At 35.4% G+C, this 20,246-nt stretch overlaps 1 protein-coding gene across 6 annotated transcripts in view; it reads right to left on the reverse strand.

The window, feature by feature from the left end:
* Positions 1 to 20,246, reverse strand: part of LOC123559573 (phosphatidylinositol 4,5-bisphosphate 3-kinase catalytic subunit beta isoform-like) — a 163,735-nt gene that overhangs the window by 100,138 nt on the left and 43,351 nt on the right. For all 6 annotated transcript variants that reach the window (XM_045351509.2, XM_045351508.2, XM_045351510.2 and 3 more), the window contains exons 6-8: positions 18,949 to 19,043; positions 13,398 to 13,526; positions 6,571 to 6,738 (exon numbers count right to left, since the gene is read on the reverse strand). In XM_045351509.2, the coding sequence (XP_045207444.2) occupies positions 6,571 to 6,738; positions 13,398 to 13,526; positions 18,949 to 19,043 (392 nt within the window). The remainder of the gene's footprint in view (positions 1 to 6,570; positions 6,739 to 13,397; positions 13,527 to 18,948; positions 19,044 to 20,246) is intronic.

Below are 20,246 nucleotides of genomic sequence, written 5' to 3' on the forward strand. Positions count from 1 at the left end.
ATAACGTCTAATTAAATTAACCCCGTTTTTCATTGTAGAAAGATAATTTTGCTCCCATATTTTGTTTTCTGTTTTCAGGTAAATACCAAGCTTATAAGATGTGTAATTATAAACCTTTTAGTTTCCTTTGTTATGTTTATAATTCTATGTAAAATTGTTAAAACGTCCACTAACAATTACTACTAACATTACATGTTGGAATAAATGTTTTACTCACCTCCGTTGCAATTAAACTGCATAATTCTTTCTTTCGTTTAGCATGTTTGCCCATTTTCACATGTTGCAAAACTATTTGGTAAGTTACTTATAATTAATAAGTTCATGTTGGTTAATAAGTGCTAATTAGATAATAATTTGTCGGTGCCCGTTCAATACGGCCCATACGTTTGTTATCAATAAAGAGTAATTAAATTTTTGACTGTTTTCGAGTAAAAACTTATTTGCAGTTTCAAAACAGTTAATATTAACTTCAACTCGTAAAAGTTGTTCGATATTTAAATCAATTTCATTTTTACTTGTAGCCCGTTTATTTTTATTTTGCACTGATTTATTATCGTAAGGCAGTGGCTACGATTACGGTACCGTATTATTATTATCGTAATGTTTACAATGAATTAAGGGATAAATGAAATGTAACGAAGCAATTATTGTATTCTATTTCAGGTACAGTCACAAACTACTAGTACATAAAATTAGAAAGAAACAAGAAGTAAAGTTTCGGAGCATGACGCGTTAGTGGCTAGTAATACGGTCCCGCACGGTACTAAAGCTAGTCATACGTGAGGCACGTTCAGCTAGACCGTCGTGTTTGGACTATATGAGTAGTTTTGATAATGTTTTTGATTTCAAATAACTGTATAAAAAGAAGTTTATTTTCAAACAGTGATAATCACATACTACTAGATTTTTGGCCGTCGTGCGGGACCGTTCACTAAAGGATGTTTTAAAGCCACTTATAAATATGTATTTCCACATGGTTTATAATAAATAATGAAAGCGTAAAATAGTTGTTATCTATGCTTACGGGAAGAAACTTTCAACAAGAGTGAAAATTACAGCACAACACCAGAGGAGGGAAGGAGCAGAAAACAAAAATCGGCCTTCTATATCTTTTTTATTTCCCTTTTATTCTATACAAAATTTAACGGAATATAACATTTATTAGGAAGCACAAACAATTTAAACAAAAAAAGCCAAGAATGCTTTGCAATAGACAGAAAAAAACATTTGTTATGTTGCGTTCTCATAAAAATTATAATGCTTCCATTTAATTTCATTTCTTTATTTCTTATTCATAAGATGTACATAGATTTAAACGATACCAACAATTGAAGTTTATTTATATAAAATACAGACAGACAGGCATACATATTCTATAAACCGTCATGTGATAATTACAGATATTATGTGACAAATATACCTTCAGTTGTTAAAACAAAACAGTGTATTGTATTTATTTTTTGCTGCTGTTCCCTTAGCCTATTACACAGACCAAACTTTATGAAAAAGATCACATATCGAGGGTTCAACGCAATAAGGGCGTAATCTACATATAATAATTATATGTAGATACGCCCTTGTTGCGTTGAACCCTTGACATGTTTTTTACAAATATGCAAATATCTTAATTTTGCCGAAAATAATACAGAATGGAGAATAAACAATTTTTGTCATATATGAATTATATGATGAACACAAAATAATCTGTTAGCACTATCAATACACAGGTCTTTGTATTATATGATGCTATAGATATATTATGACATTTAATGCTAATAAAATTATGTTATTAACAAAAAAAACATTAAATTGTAAGTTCTTGCTTCCAAGGCTCGTGTACAGCTTTCTTCTTGACCTGAAAAAAAAGCAGATAAAATTTATATTTTTAATACAGATGTATGTTACACATTAATAGTTTCTTGAAATTCGACATGTCATGTGATAGAATTCGATTGTTATTTCAGACATGTAGACGTGCATCGAAATGTTTAAATGGATGATTGCTTTGTTTATATAAAAGTGAATACCACTGTTTCCTGAGCAAAAACTTTTAATTCTGATATTCTATATTGTACTAAAATTATATTTCAAAATTCTTTTTGATAGTTACATTAGCAAATAAATTCGTAACAAATTAACAAGTTATTTAAAAATTATTGATTTTAACTGGTAACTTACCTCTTAAATAATTATCAAATTCCATGCAAACTGTGAACGAAGATTAATTGTTAGGGGGTTAAATAACGTTATCGTATTAAAATTTTTGTTAGTATAACAACAGAAGTTTGCAACGAACATATAAAACTGAAAAGTGAACTCTAAATAAAACAACTGAATTCACAGGTTTTATTGTTTATTAAGCACAGTCTCATCGTATACGCTTCTTGTCAAGTGCTCTACCTGCAAAATACGAAAAGTCTCCAAAATCAACTAGCAGACGAACATTGAAACTGAAAAATTACGATGTTATTTAATGTTATCATACATATATATATTTCCTTTCATTTTTGGATAAAATAAAATGGAAAATAGCATATTTTAAAACAATCTTGAAAACTGCGATTCACCGCGATTTCACGGCGAAACAGCGTGGTTGGCGAGCACCGTGTCTGGACACGCTGGGTGTCCATTGGGACTTTTCATTTTGGACGTACTGTAAACCAAAGAAAATTAAAAGTGAGAAAAATAAAACTATAACGACTGTCTTTAACTTTTATCCGCCAACTTGTTTCACAAGTTTGATTCAATAATCGTCAAATAAATTGGTAAGAGTGTTGTCTTATTAGTAGTTTCAGTTTAGGTCGAGATTTTGCAAAAATACTTTACAATCGAGGATTTTATTTTTAATTTTTTTCCCGCCGCCGACCCTATCTTTTTTCCAAAAAAATCGGTAAAACTAATAATAAAAAAATACTGGCCTCAAGGCCCTAGGCCCTGTGGTTTTAGACAAGAAAATTTTGACTATATTTAATCCTAGGTTGATAATTTGAACAATCTTGGTAGAGAATCACTAAATGATGCTACAACCAAGTGGTTTTGTACAAGAAGATGTTCAAAGTTTTTCCCCATATAAGTCTATATAAACCATGTGACCCCCAGGGCGGGGTCATATTTATAACCCAAGTGATATAATTTGAATAATCTTGGTACAAGCCCACTAGATGATGCTACATATCAAATATTAAAGCTGTAGGCCCTGTGGTAAAGTTTTTCCTTATATAAGTCTATATAAATCATGTAACTCCAGGGCGGGGGTATAATTTGAACAATTTTGGTAGAGGACCACTAGGTACACAGCAGTTATAATCCATATTTAGATGAGGCAAATGCTGAGGCCAAATATGAGTTATTACTGCTGTGTAAGAGTCCAACTGAATTCAGTTAATATAATTGTACTCAACAATGTCTTTATTTCACACCATTAAAAATGATGGATGTAAAAAAACAAAAATTCAGAAACAACTAGAACTGTCACAGGAGTGATTTATACACCCGCCATACGGTCTTGTCACAGAAGAATGGCAACCATAAGAAATTTTAAAAATACTACAATAATATAAAACGCAAAATAAAACTTATTACTTAAAGAAAAATTTTACTTGCATAAAAATTAACCTTAGATTCTAAGTAAAAGGGGGCATAATTCATGAAAAGTTGGTGTCAGAGTTATGCACCTTGTTTCACATGATGTGGGTGATAAGATGGAAAATCTATTTCAAGTTTGAATTAAATCCATTCAGTAATAACTGAGATAATAGATTTCGCAACGAGATGCAACAGGATGCAATGTGACAGGACAAAACTGCCTCCTATATACCCCCTCAAAACAGGTTTGGTAGGGGTATAACAACATACATTAATTTAATATGTTCTTTTCTCATAACACATACATCATTAATTTTCCAGCATTAACTCTCAGTGCCAAAAAATTCGAAAACAACTTTTCATGAAATTTTAACCAAAACCATAATCATTGGATAGAAAATGTTCTAACTAAGAAATTGAATGCTTACACTTACATGTTTTGTTCAAAAATAGGAAAGTGGCTAATAATGTGGAACAATTATTTAAAGTTTGAATCAAATAAGTGAGATAGAACAGAAGTGCATCACAACTTAAACCTGAAATTCTAGAAAAAAACTCAGCATTTCCATGCCAGCCTCATGAACATTGTGTCATATGATGTGGGTGACCATGCAGAACAACTGTTTTAAGTTTGAATTAAATTCACTTAGTAACAACAGAGATATAGTGAAAAGGCATAAAAATCAAACTGAAATTCTAAGTAACACAGGGGTCTAGCTAGGTCCAATTTTTTGGGAGAAGTCACTTCTCCCTCAAGCTGATTTAGGGAGAAGTGAGGAGACTTTAGGGAGAAGTGGGAAGACTTTTCCTACTGCAATGATGTTGAGTGATTTGAAAGGTGGCTGTAATGTTCTTGATAAAAAGTATTGATGTGACCATTCATTTTCTTAGTTAGATCATTTCCCATACAGTGGTTATTGTTTCGTTAAAAAATTCTGAAAACAGTCGTTTTCAAAATTCAAGCCGATTCTGTAAATGTAAACCGCCGAATTTTGGTTATATCTTGTATGAAGTGTTTATTATTAACACCGAGTCATTCACCGAGGAATGTCAGTATCTCACTCGAATAAAACTGAAAGTAAACTGAGTAATCTAGAAATACATATTCAAATAAATTCATCGATGGAAGTCAATTTAAACATAGTTTATACATTACATGTCGTTCTTTTATCATAGATAACAAATAATTGTGTACCAAATTCCAATTAATCGCATGGTTAATCAGCAGATTCTTTAAAAAAACTTTGCTTTTTGCACTCAAACATGTTGACAATTAAGAACGAAGTGTCAAAGATGTAAACGCGACGCTAATTGGCTGAACACAATCAACGAGGTGTATCGGATAATTTGATTCACTTTCACACTTCTCGGGGAAAATCTCGCAAGTACCTGAAGTAGGCGGAGCTTAAATTATGCTCCCGGCGTGTGTTTGTGTATTCGGCACTCGATATGACACCGTGCAAATTGTCAACAGTCCGGGTAGCACTAATTAGTGAGTGCGGAAATCAAAGAAAATCGGGCGACTTGCATTTCGCTTTGAGGTTAGATTTGAGCGAAGTTTGAAGTTCTAGAGCGCCTATTTCGCTCAAGTCGCCCACTCGCGAGAGCCCTGTAACAACAGGCCCAAATGGGACAAGTCACTTACCTGAAGAGGACCTAAACCATCTGACCCTTTAAGGGGCCAAACACCCCGAGCTGAATAAATTTATGAGAGGACCTTCTAAAGAATGCTACAGACCAGGTTTGATGAAGATCCATTGATTCATGATAAGCAGCCATAAAAGGTATCTTTATTTTCAGCCCTAGCAACACCTAATAATAACAAGAGCTGTCTGTAAGACAGCGCTACAGACAGCGCGCTCGACTTTTCTCAGTGCTTGACTCTGAATTAGAGCTTTGCCATTAAAAAAAAAAATCCAATTTAAAAAGGGATATAACTTCGTTAAAATTCAAATCAGAGTTATTGGAATTGTGTCTCCTGGTGTAGACTTTGAAAGCAAATAACTATTTTGAGTTTCAAGTCAAAAGCTTTAATAGTAACAGAGATATTTGACTTTATCAAAAATTTAACAAAAATTCTAAGTTAAAAGGGGCATTACAAATTCTGTCAAAATTCAAATCAGAGTTACGGGGATTGTTTCTCCTGGTGTAGACTTTGATAGTTAATAACTATTTTGAGTTTCAAGTCAAAAGCTTTAATAGTAACAGAGATATTTGACTTTATCAAAAATTTTAACAAAAATTCTAAGTTAAAAAGGGGCATTATAAATTCTGTCAAAATTCAAATCAGAGTTATGGGGATTGTTTCTCCTGTTGTAGGATTTGATGGTAAATAAGTATTTTAAGTTTCAAGTCAATAGCTTTGATAGTAACAGAGATATTTGACATTATCAAAAACTTTAACCAAAAATTCTACGTTTAAAAGGGGCATAACTCTGTCAAAAGTCAAACCAGAGTAATGGTGATTGTTTCTCCTGGTGTAGACTTCGATAGTTAATAACTATTTTAAGTTTCAAGTCAATAACTTTGATAGTAACAGAGACATTTGACTTTATCAAAAACTTTAACCAACGGCGACGCTGACACCGGGGCGAGTACAATAGCTCTACTTTTTCTTCGAAAAGCCGAGCTAAAAAAAATAAGGGAAAGAAAACTTTTTGTTCTGTTTAGTTTAGCTCAACACCAATACATTTAAGGTGAAACGTGACTCTAGTTTTGATGGTACATGACAAGTCCATAGGCCCCTAGGGGCATTACTTTAAGCACAGGCAGACACCTGGTGGAACAAGCAACTTTCCACAAGCAATTTGGATTCCTCACATGATAACCAGAGTCGATGAGGAATCCTGCCCCACTTTCCAACCCCACCCTACAAAGGAAATAGTCCTTATCATAATAGTTCATTACAATCAGAGCTGACATGACATAATTCTGAAATATCAGTAGGTTTTACTTACAAGCATGTATAAACCTACAAATCTTTACCTTGAATTGTTGTAGAGCAGTTTTACCATACAAGTAGTCTTCTTGACCAACAACTTTGAGTACATAATCGTAAAAGTTTCTCACAGACCGATTATGCCACTTGCATACAGCATTGTCTATAATCATCTCTGGACTCTCCTTTACATGGGACTGGATCAGGAACTTTGTCTGTGTAAGTAAAAAAGTGCTAAAATGAGATCAAAAAATAAATAACTATCTAAAATTTTCGCTTTCACTGTCTCACCAACTGCTTAGTTCCAGTTAGGACAGATAAAGTGCTAAAAACTGAAGTATAAAGGCCATTTTGCATTATGTGGCAATGAAAGCAAAACTGCTTGAAGTTTATTCTAATTTTATTATGGTCAAAACATTTTCTAATTTTCAAAGATCTAGGAAAATATGATATGACTGACTTTTCTGTTAATAAAGTCTTAGAGGAGAAGCCTAACATATCAGCTTAGTGCAGAAGCTTAGCACACAACCTTAGTACACACTCTTAGCATACTAAATTTGTACACCATTTGAGCACACAAGCTTAGTATACACTCTTAGCATACTAAATTTGTACACCATTTGAGCACACAAGCTTAGTATACACTCTTAGCATACTAAATTTGTACACCATTTGAGCACACAAGCTTAGTATACACTCTTAGCATACTAAATTTGTACACCATTTAAGCACACAAGCTTAGTATACATGCTAAGTACACAAGCTAAGTACACAAGCTCAGAACACAAGCTTAGTACATACTTTTAGCATACTAGATTTGTATACGTGCTAAGTACACAAGCTAAGTACACAACCTCAGGACACGTGCTTAAAGCACAAGTCTAGCACACAAGCTAATGGATGCATGAAATTTCATCAAATAATATTTAAACTAGAATGTGTCTGTAGGACACAGGGAGTGCCCCCCCCCCCCCCCCCCCACCCCCAACATACACTGGTACATTTGTCACAAATAAGGGGAAATAATTCAAATGTTTGCATTCTTAATGGGGTATAGCCTCATTGAACAAAAATTAATATGAAAAGGATTCATTATTCTAGGCCATATACTTTTTGAGCTATGAGCATCACAAACAAAAAATCCACTATTTTGGCTATTTCAAGGGCCATAACTTTGTAATAAATGCCAAGATTCTCAGGAAGACTGCCAAGTGTGCAAGGACACATCATGATAAAGACCCAAGCAAGGTTTCATAAATTTACATCAAATACTTTTTGAGCTAGGCACATAATTAGGTGAAAATGTGCTTTTTTTTTACTATTTCAGGGGCCATAACCTTAACAAGAGGGCCATGATGGCCCTATATTGCTCACCTGAGTACCACTGCTTTAACCAAAAACAAAAACAAATTTTTTTTACAAGGTACAGATATGTCAAAATACACCTAAAAATTGGAGGTACCACAGAAAAGTGGTCTCGGTTTTTCCCTACGGCCAATAATAAAAAAGTTACTAAATAAGCTATTTATAGTAACATAAAAGGGAAGTAATTTAAAAAAAATTATTGTAAGTGAACAAAAGAAGGATCTGCCAAATAAAAACAAGAGCACTGCAATGCAACGCAAATGCAGAGCAATATTCACACAAAACAAAGTCATATGACCTTTGACCCCTAAGAGTGACCTTGACATTGAAGTGAGCCATCTGAAACATGCGCACTGCATGTTGTTTTAATGAGGTGAATATTTGTGTCAGGTTTCTCTGAAATCCATCAAGGGGTTCAAGAGTTACAGAGCGGAAGGGAAATTGCTAACCAACACACAGACAGACGGACACCGAGGCAATAACATAATACGTCCCTACGGGCGTATAAAAAGGAATCGAGATCTTATGGTGATACAAGTTGTGTGCAAGTTTTGTTAAAATCAAATCATAAATGAAGCTGCTATTGTGCAGACAAGGTCAAAATAGCCAATTTTGGCCCTTTCAGGGACCATAACTCTAGAACCCATTATGGGATCTGGCCAGTACAAGAAAGGAACCAAGATCTTATGGTGACACAAGTTTTGTGCAAGTTTGATTAAATTCAAATCATAAACACAGCTGCTATTGTACAGACAAGGTCAAAATAGCTAATTTTGGGCCTTTCAGGGTCCATAACTCTGGAACCCATAAAGGAATGTGGCCAGTTCAAGAAAGGAACCAAGATCATATGGTAATACAAGTTGTGTGCCAGTTTGGTAAAAATCAAATCATAAATAAAGCTGCTATTGTGCAGACAAGGTCAAAATAGCTAATTTTGGCCCTGTCAGGGGCCATAACTCTGGAACCCATAATGGGATCTGGCCAGTTCAAGAAAGGAACAGAGATCTTATGGTGATACAAGTTGTGTGCAAGTTTGGTTAAAATAAAATCATAAATGAAACCACTATCGTGCAGACAAGAAATTGTTGACGGACGGACGCACGCACGGACTGACGACGGACGAAGGGTGATCACGAAAGCTCACCTTGTCACTATGTGACAGGTGAGCTAAAAATAGGGGGTGGAGCCAGCCAAAAAATAAGAGGTGTGCAAGTTTATATCATGATAAAGACTATGCAAATTTTCAATCATTTATATTAAATACTTTTTGAATTAGGTGCATCACAAGGTGGGTTTTTGACTATTTCAGGGGCCATAAAATAGGGGGCGGACCAAAATGAAAAAAAGGAGGTGCGCAAGTTCATATCATGATTAAGACTCAAGCAAGGTTTCATGAATCTATATCAAACACTTTTTGAGCTAGGCGTGTCACAAGGTGAAAATGTGCATTTTTGACTATTTCAGGGGCCATAACTCTGAAAATAGGAGGTCGAGCCAGACCAAAAATAGGAGGTGCTCAAGTTCATATCATGATAAAGACTCATACAAGGTTTCATCAATTCATATCAAACACTTTTTGAGCTAGGCGCATCACAAGATGAGTGCATTTTTGACTATTTCAGGGGCCATAACTCAAAAAATAGGGGCTGAACTAGATGAAAAATAGGAGGTGCGCAAGTTCATATCAGGATAAAGACTCATGCAAGGTTTCATCAATTTATATCAAATACTTTCTGAGCTAGGCGCGTCACAAGGTGAAAATGTGCATTTTTGACTATTTCAGGGGCCATAACTCAGAAAATAGGGGACGGAGCCAGGCGAAAAATAGGAGGTGCGCAAGTTCATATCATGATTGAGACTCATGCAAGGTTTCATGAATCTATATCAAATACTTTTTGAGCTAGGCGTGTCACAAGGTGAAAATGTGCATTTTTGATTATTTCAGGGGCCATAACTCTGCCAGACGAAAAATAGGAGGTGTGCAAGTTCATATCATGATAAAGACTCATGCAAGGTTTCATCAATTTATATCAAACACTAGAATGGAAAGTGTATCAAAACATTAAATAAGTATAAAAGGGACATAATTCTTGAAAATTTCTGCAAAAGTAATGCACCAGGATATTGTGTCATATCATGTGGCTAATAATGTAGAGCAACTATCTGAAGTTTGAATCAAATAAGTGAGATAGAACAGAAGTGCATCTCAACTTGAACCTCAAATTCTAGTAAACAGGGGGCATAGCTCATAGCATCTTGGTGCCAGCATCATGAACATTGTGTCCTATGATGTGGGTAACCATGTGGAACCACCCTTTTCAGTTTTGATAAAATCAATTTAGTAATGACAGAGATATAGTAAAAAAGCTTCAAAATTAAACAGAAATTCTAAGTAAAAAAGGGACATAAGTCACTAAATATTAGTGCCAGAATTATGGACCTTGTGTCGTATGATGAGGACGACAATGTGGAAGGACTATTTTAAATTTGTATAAATTTATTAAGTAATAACAAAGATAAAGCGAAAGTGCACCAACATTAAACTGAAATTCTAAGTAAAAATGGGGCATAATTCATGAAATATTGGTGCAAGAGTTATAGCCCTTGTGTCATATGATGTGGGTGATGATGTGCTACAACTATTTTAAGTTTGAATCAAATCCGTTAGGTAATAACAGATATAGATAGAAAGTGCATCAAAACTTTAACCTGAAATTTCATGTAAAAAGGGGCATAATTCATGAAATATTGATTGCCTGAGTTATGACCCTTGTGTCATAATTATGTGGGTGATGATGTCGAACAATCGTTTTAAGTTTGAATCAAATCCATTTGGTAATACAGTGTAACTTCCGAAAACCGAACGACCTCCGGATCAGTATAAAAGTTCGGTATTTGGAAGTTTCCGGAATTCAGAAGTTTGAAATTTGGTAGGCAAAGTGGATGTTTGCAAAAGAGTTATGTTTTCTTACATGTAGGATGAAGGAGATAATTATCCTTTATAATTTTACAAGTTAATATAAAGTAATTAACTAATTGATTAATTAAAAAAATACAAACATGAAGAATAATAAAAACATAATTTACAAATGCAAAAAAAATAAAATATCTTTAATAATAGCATTTACGTAAACATTTTCCACTTACATTTTACCATCTTTGGAGTCCCGAGTTCGTCAATATTTAATTAACATTGATAATGCATAGTTTAAACGATGTATCTAAATCAATTAAAACACAGATCTTTCTTTCATTCAAACATCAAGAAAGTTTTTCGCACGTAAGATATTTAATTCATCACGTTTTTATAAATTGAATACAAATGAAAGTAACCGCTGATTACTTCCTTACTTTTGCATCAAATGATCATTGTGATAATAAAGCGTGTCAAAATACATGTGGGCCCCTAACAGATAAACAAAATAAAATGCTGACAACTTGCCACCGGCGTTTTTGGATTAACAGGTGACAATTTTAATCTGGCAAATATTTTGTTGTTCGGTTTTCAGAAGTCAATTTTAGTGTTAAAATATAAAATGTCATTCAAAAATCGTCCGGTTTTCAGAATTCAGAAGTTCCAGTTTTCAGAAGTTAATGTTATATAGAAATAAGAACAGAAAAAAACTGGACCTTGAGTTTTGTGCGGTTTTCAAAGGTTTCCGGTTTTCAGAAGGTCCGGTTTTCGGAAGTTACACTGTAACAGATACAGAGCGAAAGTGCATCGAAACTTTAATCTGAAATTTGATGTAAAAGTTTAACCAAGGTGTGGACGCGGAAGGACGCCGACGCCGGGACAAATAGGATAGCTCTCCGTATACTTTGTATAGTTGAGCTAAAAATGCCAAGGAGACACAGGAAATTTCCATCATCATACAAAACTTTTCCTCTTCAAAACTGTCTCATTGTCTGATCAGCGGAAAACAAAACAACTATGTGGATAAGTGTCACTTATAAGAAATTGCTTGACAATTGCAGACTACTGCCATTCCTCCAGTATGTTTAATTCTGACAGTGAGTCTGGCAGTGCTGGGAAATGCTTTTGGCACACATGCTGTATCAGAATCTTTTGGCCAATACGCTCTCAATTCAGATGGAAACTCTTTAACCTCCTTATTAACCAACCTGCTTAGAGCATCATGAAATGATCATGATATTTTCTTTATCATTTCACACCAAAGGCGAGTCTGTACTTCTACACAAGTTTTCACAATTATTGGCTATTTGCTTTATTACCTGGCAATTACTTTGGATAATTTAATCAAGCGTGCTCAGCTGAATATAGATCAATTATCATATGTAGATAAATAATGTAAATAACCCTGTAATAACTAATTGTAAATATGTTCTTGCTAGATAAAGCGTCGCATCCACAAAATGGTTTCTGAACAAATGTCACAGGAGCTCAGCTAAGTTCTAAAGATTAGTAGACCCACTTGGTACCCAAGTTTAGTTCCCTCATCTGGCACATAAGCTTAGCTCACAAACTTAGTGCACAAACTCAGCACAATAGCCTTGTACACAAGCTTAAACCTAAGCTTAGTACACAAGCAAAGCTCACTGCACACTCACTGTGTGTACTTTTTATGATATCTATAATGCAATCTGTGTAAAACATAATCAAGCAAGCAACTTGGCAAATCAATCTATAAACTAGAGATGCTTCTGAGAAAAGTGCATGTCTCCCACAACTGCCTTGTTTGTCTGGATTGTTCAGACGAATGGTTCCTATCAAAAATGTTTAGTTTCTCTGGATGGTCTAGACGAGTGGATCCAATTAGACAGTCTGGACGAGTGGATCCAATCAGTAATTAAAGGGCCATACTTCAAAAGTGCCTGGGCGGATTTGGCTAGTTATCAAACTTGGCTGAGCTCTTATGGTAACATATTTTGTTCAAGTTTGGTGAAGATCGGACGAGAAATGTTCGACTTAGAGTGCGGACAAGCTTTGTGACAGACAGACAGACTGACAGACAGACACACAGACTGGAGTAAATCAATATGTCTCCCACACCACTGTGTGGTGGGAGACGTAATAAACATTCAAATTCAGATCAAAACTTATTGTAAGATTTCTGATGGTTGTTACCATGACATGTTAAAACATGACATGTGTAAATATTCTTGAAATTATGAATTTTGTTGGAATGAATTGCCATTTCTTTCAACACAATCAAAGTTGCTATACTGTGAAATCATTGATATTTGTGGAGTACTCATTTTTCATGATGTGTTTATCAAGAAAAATTCCTATTCTTTAATCTCGATAGGTGGAAATCCATAAATTCATATCCCAGAGAAATAGCCATTTTGGACCAAACCAGGAAGTTTTATACCCAAAACATTCAATGATTTCACAGTATGTTGAACTTATTTTACATTTCAAAGCAAGTGTGTTCAAAGAATTACTAGTAAGTTTTGACAGTACTAGCAAAAGATAAGACTCACAGTATGGATAAAATAGAACTGATATTCCCACCATAAAACATGATAGAATATGGTAGAAAATCACCTTTGCTTCTTGTATCCTGACTGACACAACTAGATAACCATTGTTCAACTTCTTCATCAGCTCATCTGGTAGGTGATCAGAACTACGTAGTTGTAGTGGGTGCTTGTTCTCAAACACAGCCTGGAAATCCTATAAAATAAGCAAAGACATAATATCCTGAGTCAAGAAAAACCAGAGGGCCAAGATGGCCCTAGGTCGCTCACCTGAGAGACACACCATAACACACCATAACAGTGTAAACATGTTTGACCTAGTGTTTTCATGGAAAAAAATATTCTGACCAATTATCTTAATTAAAATTGGGGCAAAAATCTTGAGTATAAACAAGTATTTTATTTTATTTGACCTAGTGACCTAGTTTTTAACCCAAGATGACCCATATTCAAACGTGACCTAGATTTCATCAAGGCTATCATTCTGGTCAAATTTCATGAAGATCAATTAAAAAAAAAATACAGCCTTTATCACATACACAAGGTTTTTCTTTGATTTAACTTAGTGACCTACTTTTTGACCCTAGATGACCCATATTCAAATTCTACCTAGATTTCATCAAGGAAATCATTCTGACTTAATTTCAGGAATATCATTTGAAAAATACAGTCTCTATCGCATACACAAGGTTTTCCTTTTATTTGACCTAGTGACCTACTTTTTGACCCCAGATGACCCATATTTGAAACTGACCTAGATTTCATCAAAGCAATCATTCTGACCAAATTTCATGAAGATCAATTGAAAAATACAGCCTCTATCGCATACACAAGGTTTTTCTTTGATTTGACCTAGTGACCTACTTTTTGACCCCAAATGACCCATATTTGAACTTGACCTAGATTTCATTAAAGGCAATCATTCTGACCAATTTCATGAAGATCAATTGAAAAGTACAGCCTCTATCGCATACACAAGGTTTTTCTTTGATTTGACCTAGTAACCTACTTTTGACCAAGATGACCCATATTCAAACTTGACCTAGATTTCATCAAGGCAATCATTCTGACTTAATTTCAGGAAGATCAATTGAAAAATATAGCATCTAATGCATACACAAAGTTTTTCTTTGATTTGACCTAGTGACCTAGTTTTTGATACCAGGTGACCCATTTTCAAACTCAGCCTAGACTTCATTAAGGTTATCATTCTGACTTAATTTCAGGAAGATCAACTGAAAAATACAGCCTCTATCGCATACAAAAGGTTTTTCTTTGATTTGAACTAGTGACCTAAGTTTTGACCCCAGATGACCCATATTTGAACTTGACCTAGATTTCACCAATAAGAGAATAACTCCAGCAGAATAGCAGAGTAACTCCAGCAGAACTGCAGAATAGCAGAATAACTCCAGCAGAATAGCAGAACAACTCCAGCAGAATAGCAGAACAACATTAAAAAGACAAAAATGCTAAATGATTTTTTTTTCATTTTACCTTGCATCTGTATGACAATTAAAATTAGCCTAAGACTATTTTTGCGGTAAACATGTAACCCTAATTTGTTAAAAACCCATTTTTGTCAGTTAAAAGAACAACTTTAAGACCGACTTTAAACATTATACGTCTCGCATATTACCTCGCACAATAATCTGTGTGTAGTTAGCAGAGTGGCAGAATAGCAGAATAACTCCAGCAGAATACCAGAATAACTCCAGCAGAATACCAGAATAACTCCAGCAGAATAGCAGAATAGCAGAAAAACTCCAGCAGAATGGCAAAATAGAAGAATAACTCAAGCAGAATGGCAGAATAACAGAATAGCAAAATGACTCCAGCAGAATGGTAGAAAAGCAGAATAGCAGAATAAATCAAGCAGAATAACTCCAGCAGAATAGCAGAATAACTCCAGCAGAATGGCAGAATGGCAGAATTGAAGAATAACTCAAGCAGAATGGCAGAATAGCAGAATAACTCAAGCAGAATGGCAGAATATTAGAATAGCAGAATGACTCCAGCAGAATGGTAGAAAAGCATAATAGCTGAATAAATCAAGCAGAATAGCAGAATAACTCCAGCAGAATGGCAGAACAGCAGAATAACTCCAGCAGAATGGCAGAATAATGGCAGAATAGCAGAATAACTCAAGCAGAATGGCAGAACAGCAGAATAACTCAAGCAGAATGGCAGAATATTAGAATAGCAGAATGACTCCAGCAGAATGGAAGAAAAGCAGAATAGCAGAACAAATCAAGCAGAATAACTCCAGCAGAATGGCAGCATAGCAGAATAACTCCAGCAGAATGGCAGAATAGCAGAATAACTCCAGTAGAATGGCAGAATAGCAGAAAAACTCTAGCAGAATAACTCCAGCAGAATGGCAGAATAGCAGAATAACTCCAGCAGAATGGCAGAATAGCAGAATAACTCCAGCAGAATGGCAGAATAACAAAATGACTCCAGCAGAATGGTAGAAAAGCAGAATAGCAGAATAACTCCAGCAGAATAGCAGAAGAACTCCAGCAGAATGGCAGAATAGCAGAATAACTCAAGCAAAATGGCAGAATAGCAGAATAACTCAAGCAGAATGGCAGAATATTAAAATAGCAGAATGACTCCAGCAGAATGGTAGAAAAGCAGAATAGCAGAATAAATCAAGCAGAATAGCAGAATTACTCCAGCAGAATGGCAGAATAGCAGAAAAACTCCAGCAGAATGGCAGAATAACTCAAGCAGAATGACAGAATATTAGAAAAGCAGAATGACTCCAGCAGAATAGTAGAAAAGCAGAATAGCAGAATAAATCAAGCAGAATGGCTGAATAGCAGAATAGCAGAAAAACGCAACAGAATGGCAGAAAAGCAGAAGAGCAGAAAAACTCCAGCAGAATGTCAGAATAGCAGAATAACTCCAGCAGAATGGCATAATAGCAGAATAACTCCAGCAGAATTACTATTCTGCCATTCTGCCGAAGTTATTCTGCTATTCTACCATTCTGCTATTCTGCATTCTGCTGGAGTTATTCTGCTATTTTGCTATTCTGTCATTCTGCTGAAGTTATTCTGCTAATCTGCTATACTGCTGGAGTTATTCTGCTATTCTGCCATTCTGCTGGAGTTATTCTGCTATTCTGCTTTTCTGCCATTCTGCTGAGTTTTTCTGCTATTCTGCTATTCCGCCATTCTGCTGGAGTTATTCTGCTAGAGTTATTTTGCTATTCTCCCATTCAGCTGAAGTTATTCTGCTATTCTGCCTTTCTGCTGAAGTTATCCTGCTATTCTACCATTCTGTTAGAGTTATTCTGCTATTCTGTCATTCTGCTAGAGTTATTCTGCTATTCTGCATTCTGCTAGAGTTATTCTGCTATTTTGCTATTCTGTCATTCTGCTGAAGTTATTCTGCTATTCTGCTATACTGCTATACTGCTGGAGTTATTCTGCTATTCTGCCATTCTGCTGGAGTTTTTCTGCTATTCTGCTATCCTGCCATTCTGCTGGAGTTATTCTGCTATTCTGCCATTCTGCTGGAGTTATTCTGCTATTCTGCCATTCTGCTGGAGTTATTCTGCTATTCTGCCATTCTGCTGGAGTTATTCTGCTATTCTGCTGTTCTGCTGGAGTTATTCTGCTATTCTGCTGGAGTTATTCTGCTAGTCTGCTATTCTGCTAACTTCACAGAGACTATTAGAACTCAGCCTAAATTTTATCAAGGCAATCATTCTGGCCAAATTTCATGCAGATCAATTGAAAAATACAGCCTCTATTGCATACACAAGCTAAATGTTGACAGACAGACGACAGATGGACAGACAGACAGATGAAGGACGCCGGACATCGAGCGATCACAAAAACTCACCTGAGCATAAAAAACACCAACATTACTGGGTAGTCTTTTGTTTTTCTGCCAGTGGGTTTTCCCTACCTAAAACGTCTCCCACCTTTGTTTTTCTGCCAAAGGGTTTTCCCTACCTAAAACGTCTCCCACCTTTGTTTTTCTGTCAGTGGGTTTTCCCTACCTAAAACGTCTCCCACCTTTGTTTTTCTGCCAAAGGGTTTTCCCTACCTAAAACGTCTCCCACCTTTGTTTTTCTGCCAGTGGGTTTTCCCTACCTAAAACGTCTCCCACCTTTGTTTTTCTGCCAGTGGGTTTTCCCTACCTAAAACGTCTCCCACCTTTGTTTTTCTGTTTTTCTGCCAAAGAGTTTTCCCTACCTAAAACGTCTCCCACCTTTGTTTTTCTGCCAAAGGGTTTTCCCTACCTAAAACGTCTCCCACCTTTGTTTTTCTGTCAGTGGGTTTTCCCTACCTAAAACGTCTCCCACCTTTGTTAACGTCTCCCACCTTTGTTTTTCTGCCAGTAGGTTTTCCCTACCTAAAACGTCTCCCACCTTGTTTTTCTTCCAGTGGGTTTTCCCTACCTAAAACGTCTCCCACCTTGTTTTTCTTCCAGTGGGTTTTCCCTACCTAAAACGTCTCCCACCTTTGTTTTTCTGCCAGTGGGTTTTCCCTACCTAAAACATCTCCCACCTTTCGTTTTTCTGCCAAAGGGTTTTCCCAACCTAAAACGTCTCCCACTTCTTAACATGCAGACACTGTAAAATGCTAATATAAAGAGTCATAAAGGTAACTAGTGAAAATCACTGAACCATAACATTCCAAATGAACAGACAACTATGCTTGGCACTGATCACTCCTGTAGAGTTTGGTGGAATTCCAACAAGGGGTATAGGAGATGTAGTAGACATCAAAGAATTTGACAAATCAAAGGTAATAACTCCTCTTAAAATCATTAAACTGGAACAAGCCGATGATGTGCACAAATGCGTGTCTAACTTGGTATCCAGTTTGGTGAGATTCAACCGAATGGTATACAGCAAGTAATGTAAACACTGTAAAACACTACAAATCAAGGGAGATAACTCCATCACTGAACCTGATTATACCCACAACATGCATAACCAGGCTTGGTACTGGTAACTCCTGTAAAATTTGGTGAAAATCTGGCTCAAGGTTTAAGAGAAATAGAAAATAAACATCATACAATATGACAAATAAAGTGCCATAACTTCACTGAAAATCATTGAACCAGAAAACACACATGATATGCAAAACTAAGCTTTGCAATGATCATTTCTATTAAGTTTTGTGAAATTCCTCCTGGGGTCAAAGAATCTGCCAAAACATTAAATTTGACAAACCAAGGGTGGTACATCCACTAAAAATCACTGAACAATATACAAAACTAGGCTTGGCACTGGTCATTCTAACTGGTTTCATGGAAATCTACCCAATAATATAAGAGAAGTAACTGAAATATTATGGAATTTGATGAATCAAAAGCCATAACTCCACTGAAAATCAATAAACCTAAACATGTGAAAGACATGCACATCTAGGCTTGGCAATTGTCACTTCTGGTATCACAGTTTGTTTGGACAAACTTTGTGACATACAGACAGACTGACTGACAGACAGCACTAAAACAATACAACAACCAAGTTAGAAACGTAATTCTTACACTGAGCATTAAGAAGTTAGCAATAAACAACTTTACCAACAAGTTTAAAATAAATTCTGAGTTTATTAAACATTGTTAACAGTTCTGTTTTTGTAGCTTACATTTTGTTGTGGCACTTTACTGAGTGCAAAATCGAACATCCTTTTCCTGAAGTCATCAACCTCTATCCGTGGCATTGCATGCATTTCCATGGTAACTGAAATTTATAAATTTAGTCTGAGAACAAACTTGATGTCCTATTTCTATCAGGTATGTTTAGGCACAAGAAGACAGTAAGGTTACCATGGGTATTAAATTGAACAGATATGCATCAAATTAGTCCTAACTGACATATTCAATTTAAAACTACTGTAAGATCAACCTTTTCTCTAACAAGTTTTTACCTGATTTCTCTTTAAATATGATAATACCATTGATTCTATACATTATTCTAAACAACTCTGACAGCGGTAATAGAAGATTTTCACAATTTCAAAATATCTTGATTAATTTTGAATTTATCTTTAAAAATGGTTTTCATGGGGTCTTTCAGCCAATTTTCACACCAAAATCTTTAAAACATTCAATTTCAATTTATTTGTACTTTACGAAAAGAATCATTGGAAAGTATTTCAGATCTATGTTCTATTTCTACTGACACTGGGATGACCAGTCCTAGTACTATCCTCTTAATGCTGAGTGCAAAAAGAGGAAGCTTCTCGTACCATTTTTGGTATGACGCGGCCAGGGAACGTACCTGCAACCTCCCACATTCAAAAGGGGCATTCTATCCCTAGGATACAGAGGTTGGCTTAAACAGTAGAGGTGTGTCCAATTTCTAAAGGACACAGATGCTGCAACTTATCTATCACTGTTTGGCCACTGCAAGATGATAAATGGTCATTCAGAGTTTCCGTATCACAAACTATAAGGTTCATTATGCATATTTTTACCAAGTCAGTGAAATCAATATCTGAAACAATGGTGCACATCTTCACATGCTGAATTTCATTCTTTTAAAGTTTCATAACTCTAGGATGTAAACTGTATTACGACATTTTGTTGGATGATTGGACAGACAGATGGAACAAAAGACAATGGATGAACAAGTGAAAATATAAAAACATTATTTTTTGTGAGGGACTACTTCTTGTGGATTAAATGGTTGTCTCAATATATGAAATCTCAAACAATAAAATAATGTTCCTATTTATTTGTTTTTAAAGGTTTACTGGTTAAAGTCTACAATTTTTATGTCTACATAAAGTTGGCATCAACCTTTCAATTTCATGCCAACAAAATGAAATGAATTCAGAGTACTGAAAATAATCAACAAGAGGGCCAAGATGGCCCTAGGTCACTCACCTGAGAAACACACCATAACAATGTAAACATGTTTGACCTAGTGATTTCATGGAAA

Source organism: Mercenaria mercenaria, chromosome 10 (genome assembly GCF_021730395.1).
Source record: "Mercenaria mercenaria strain notata chromosome 10, MADL_Memer_1, whole genome shotgun sequence".
Taxonomy (NCBI): Eukaryota; Metazoa; Mollusca; class Bivalvia; order Venerida; family Veneridae; genus Mercenaria; species Mercenaria mercenaria.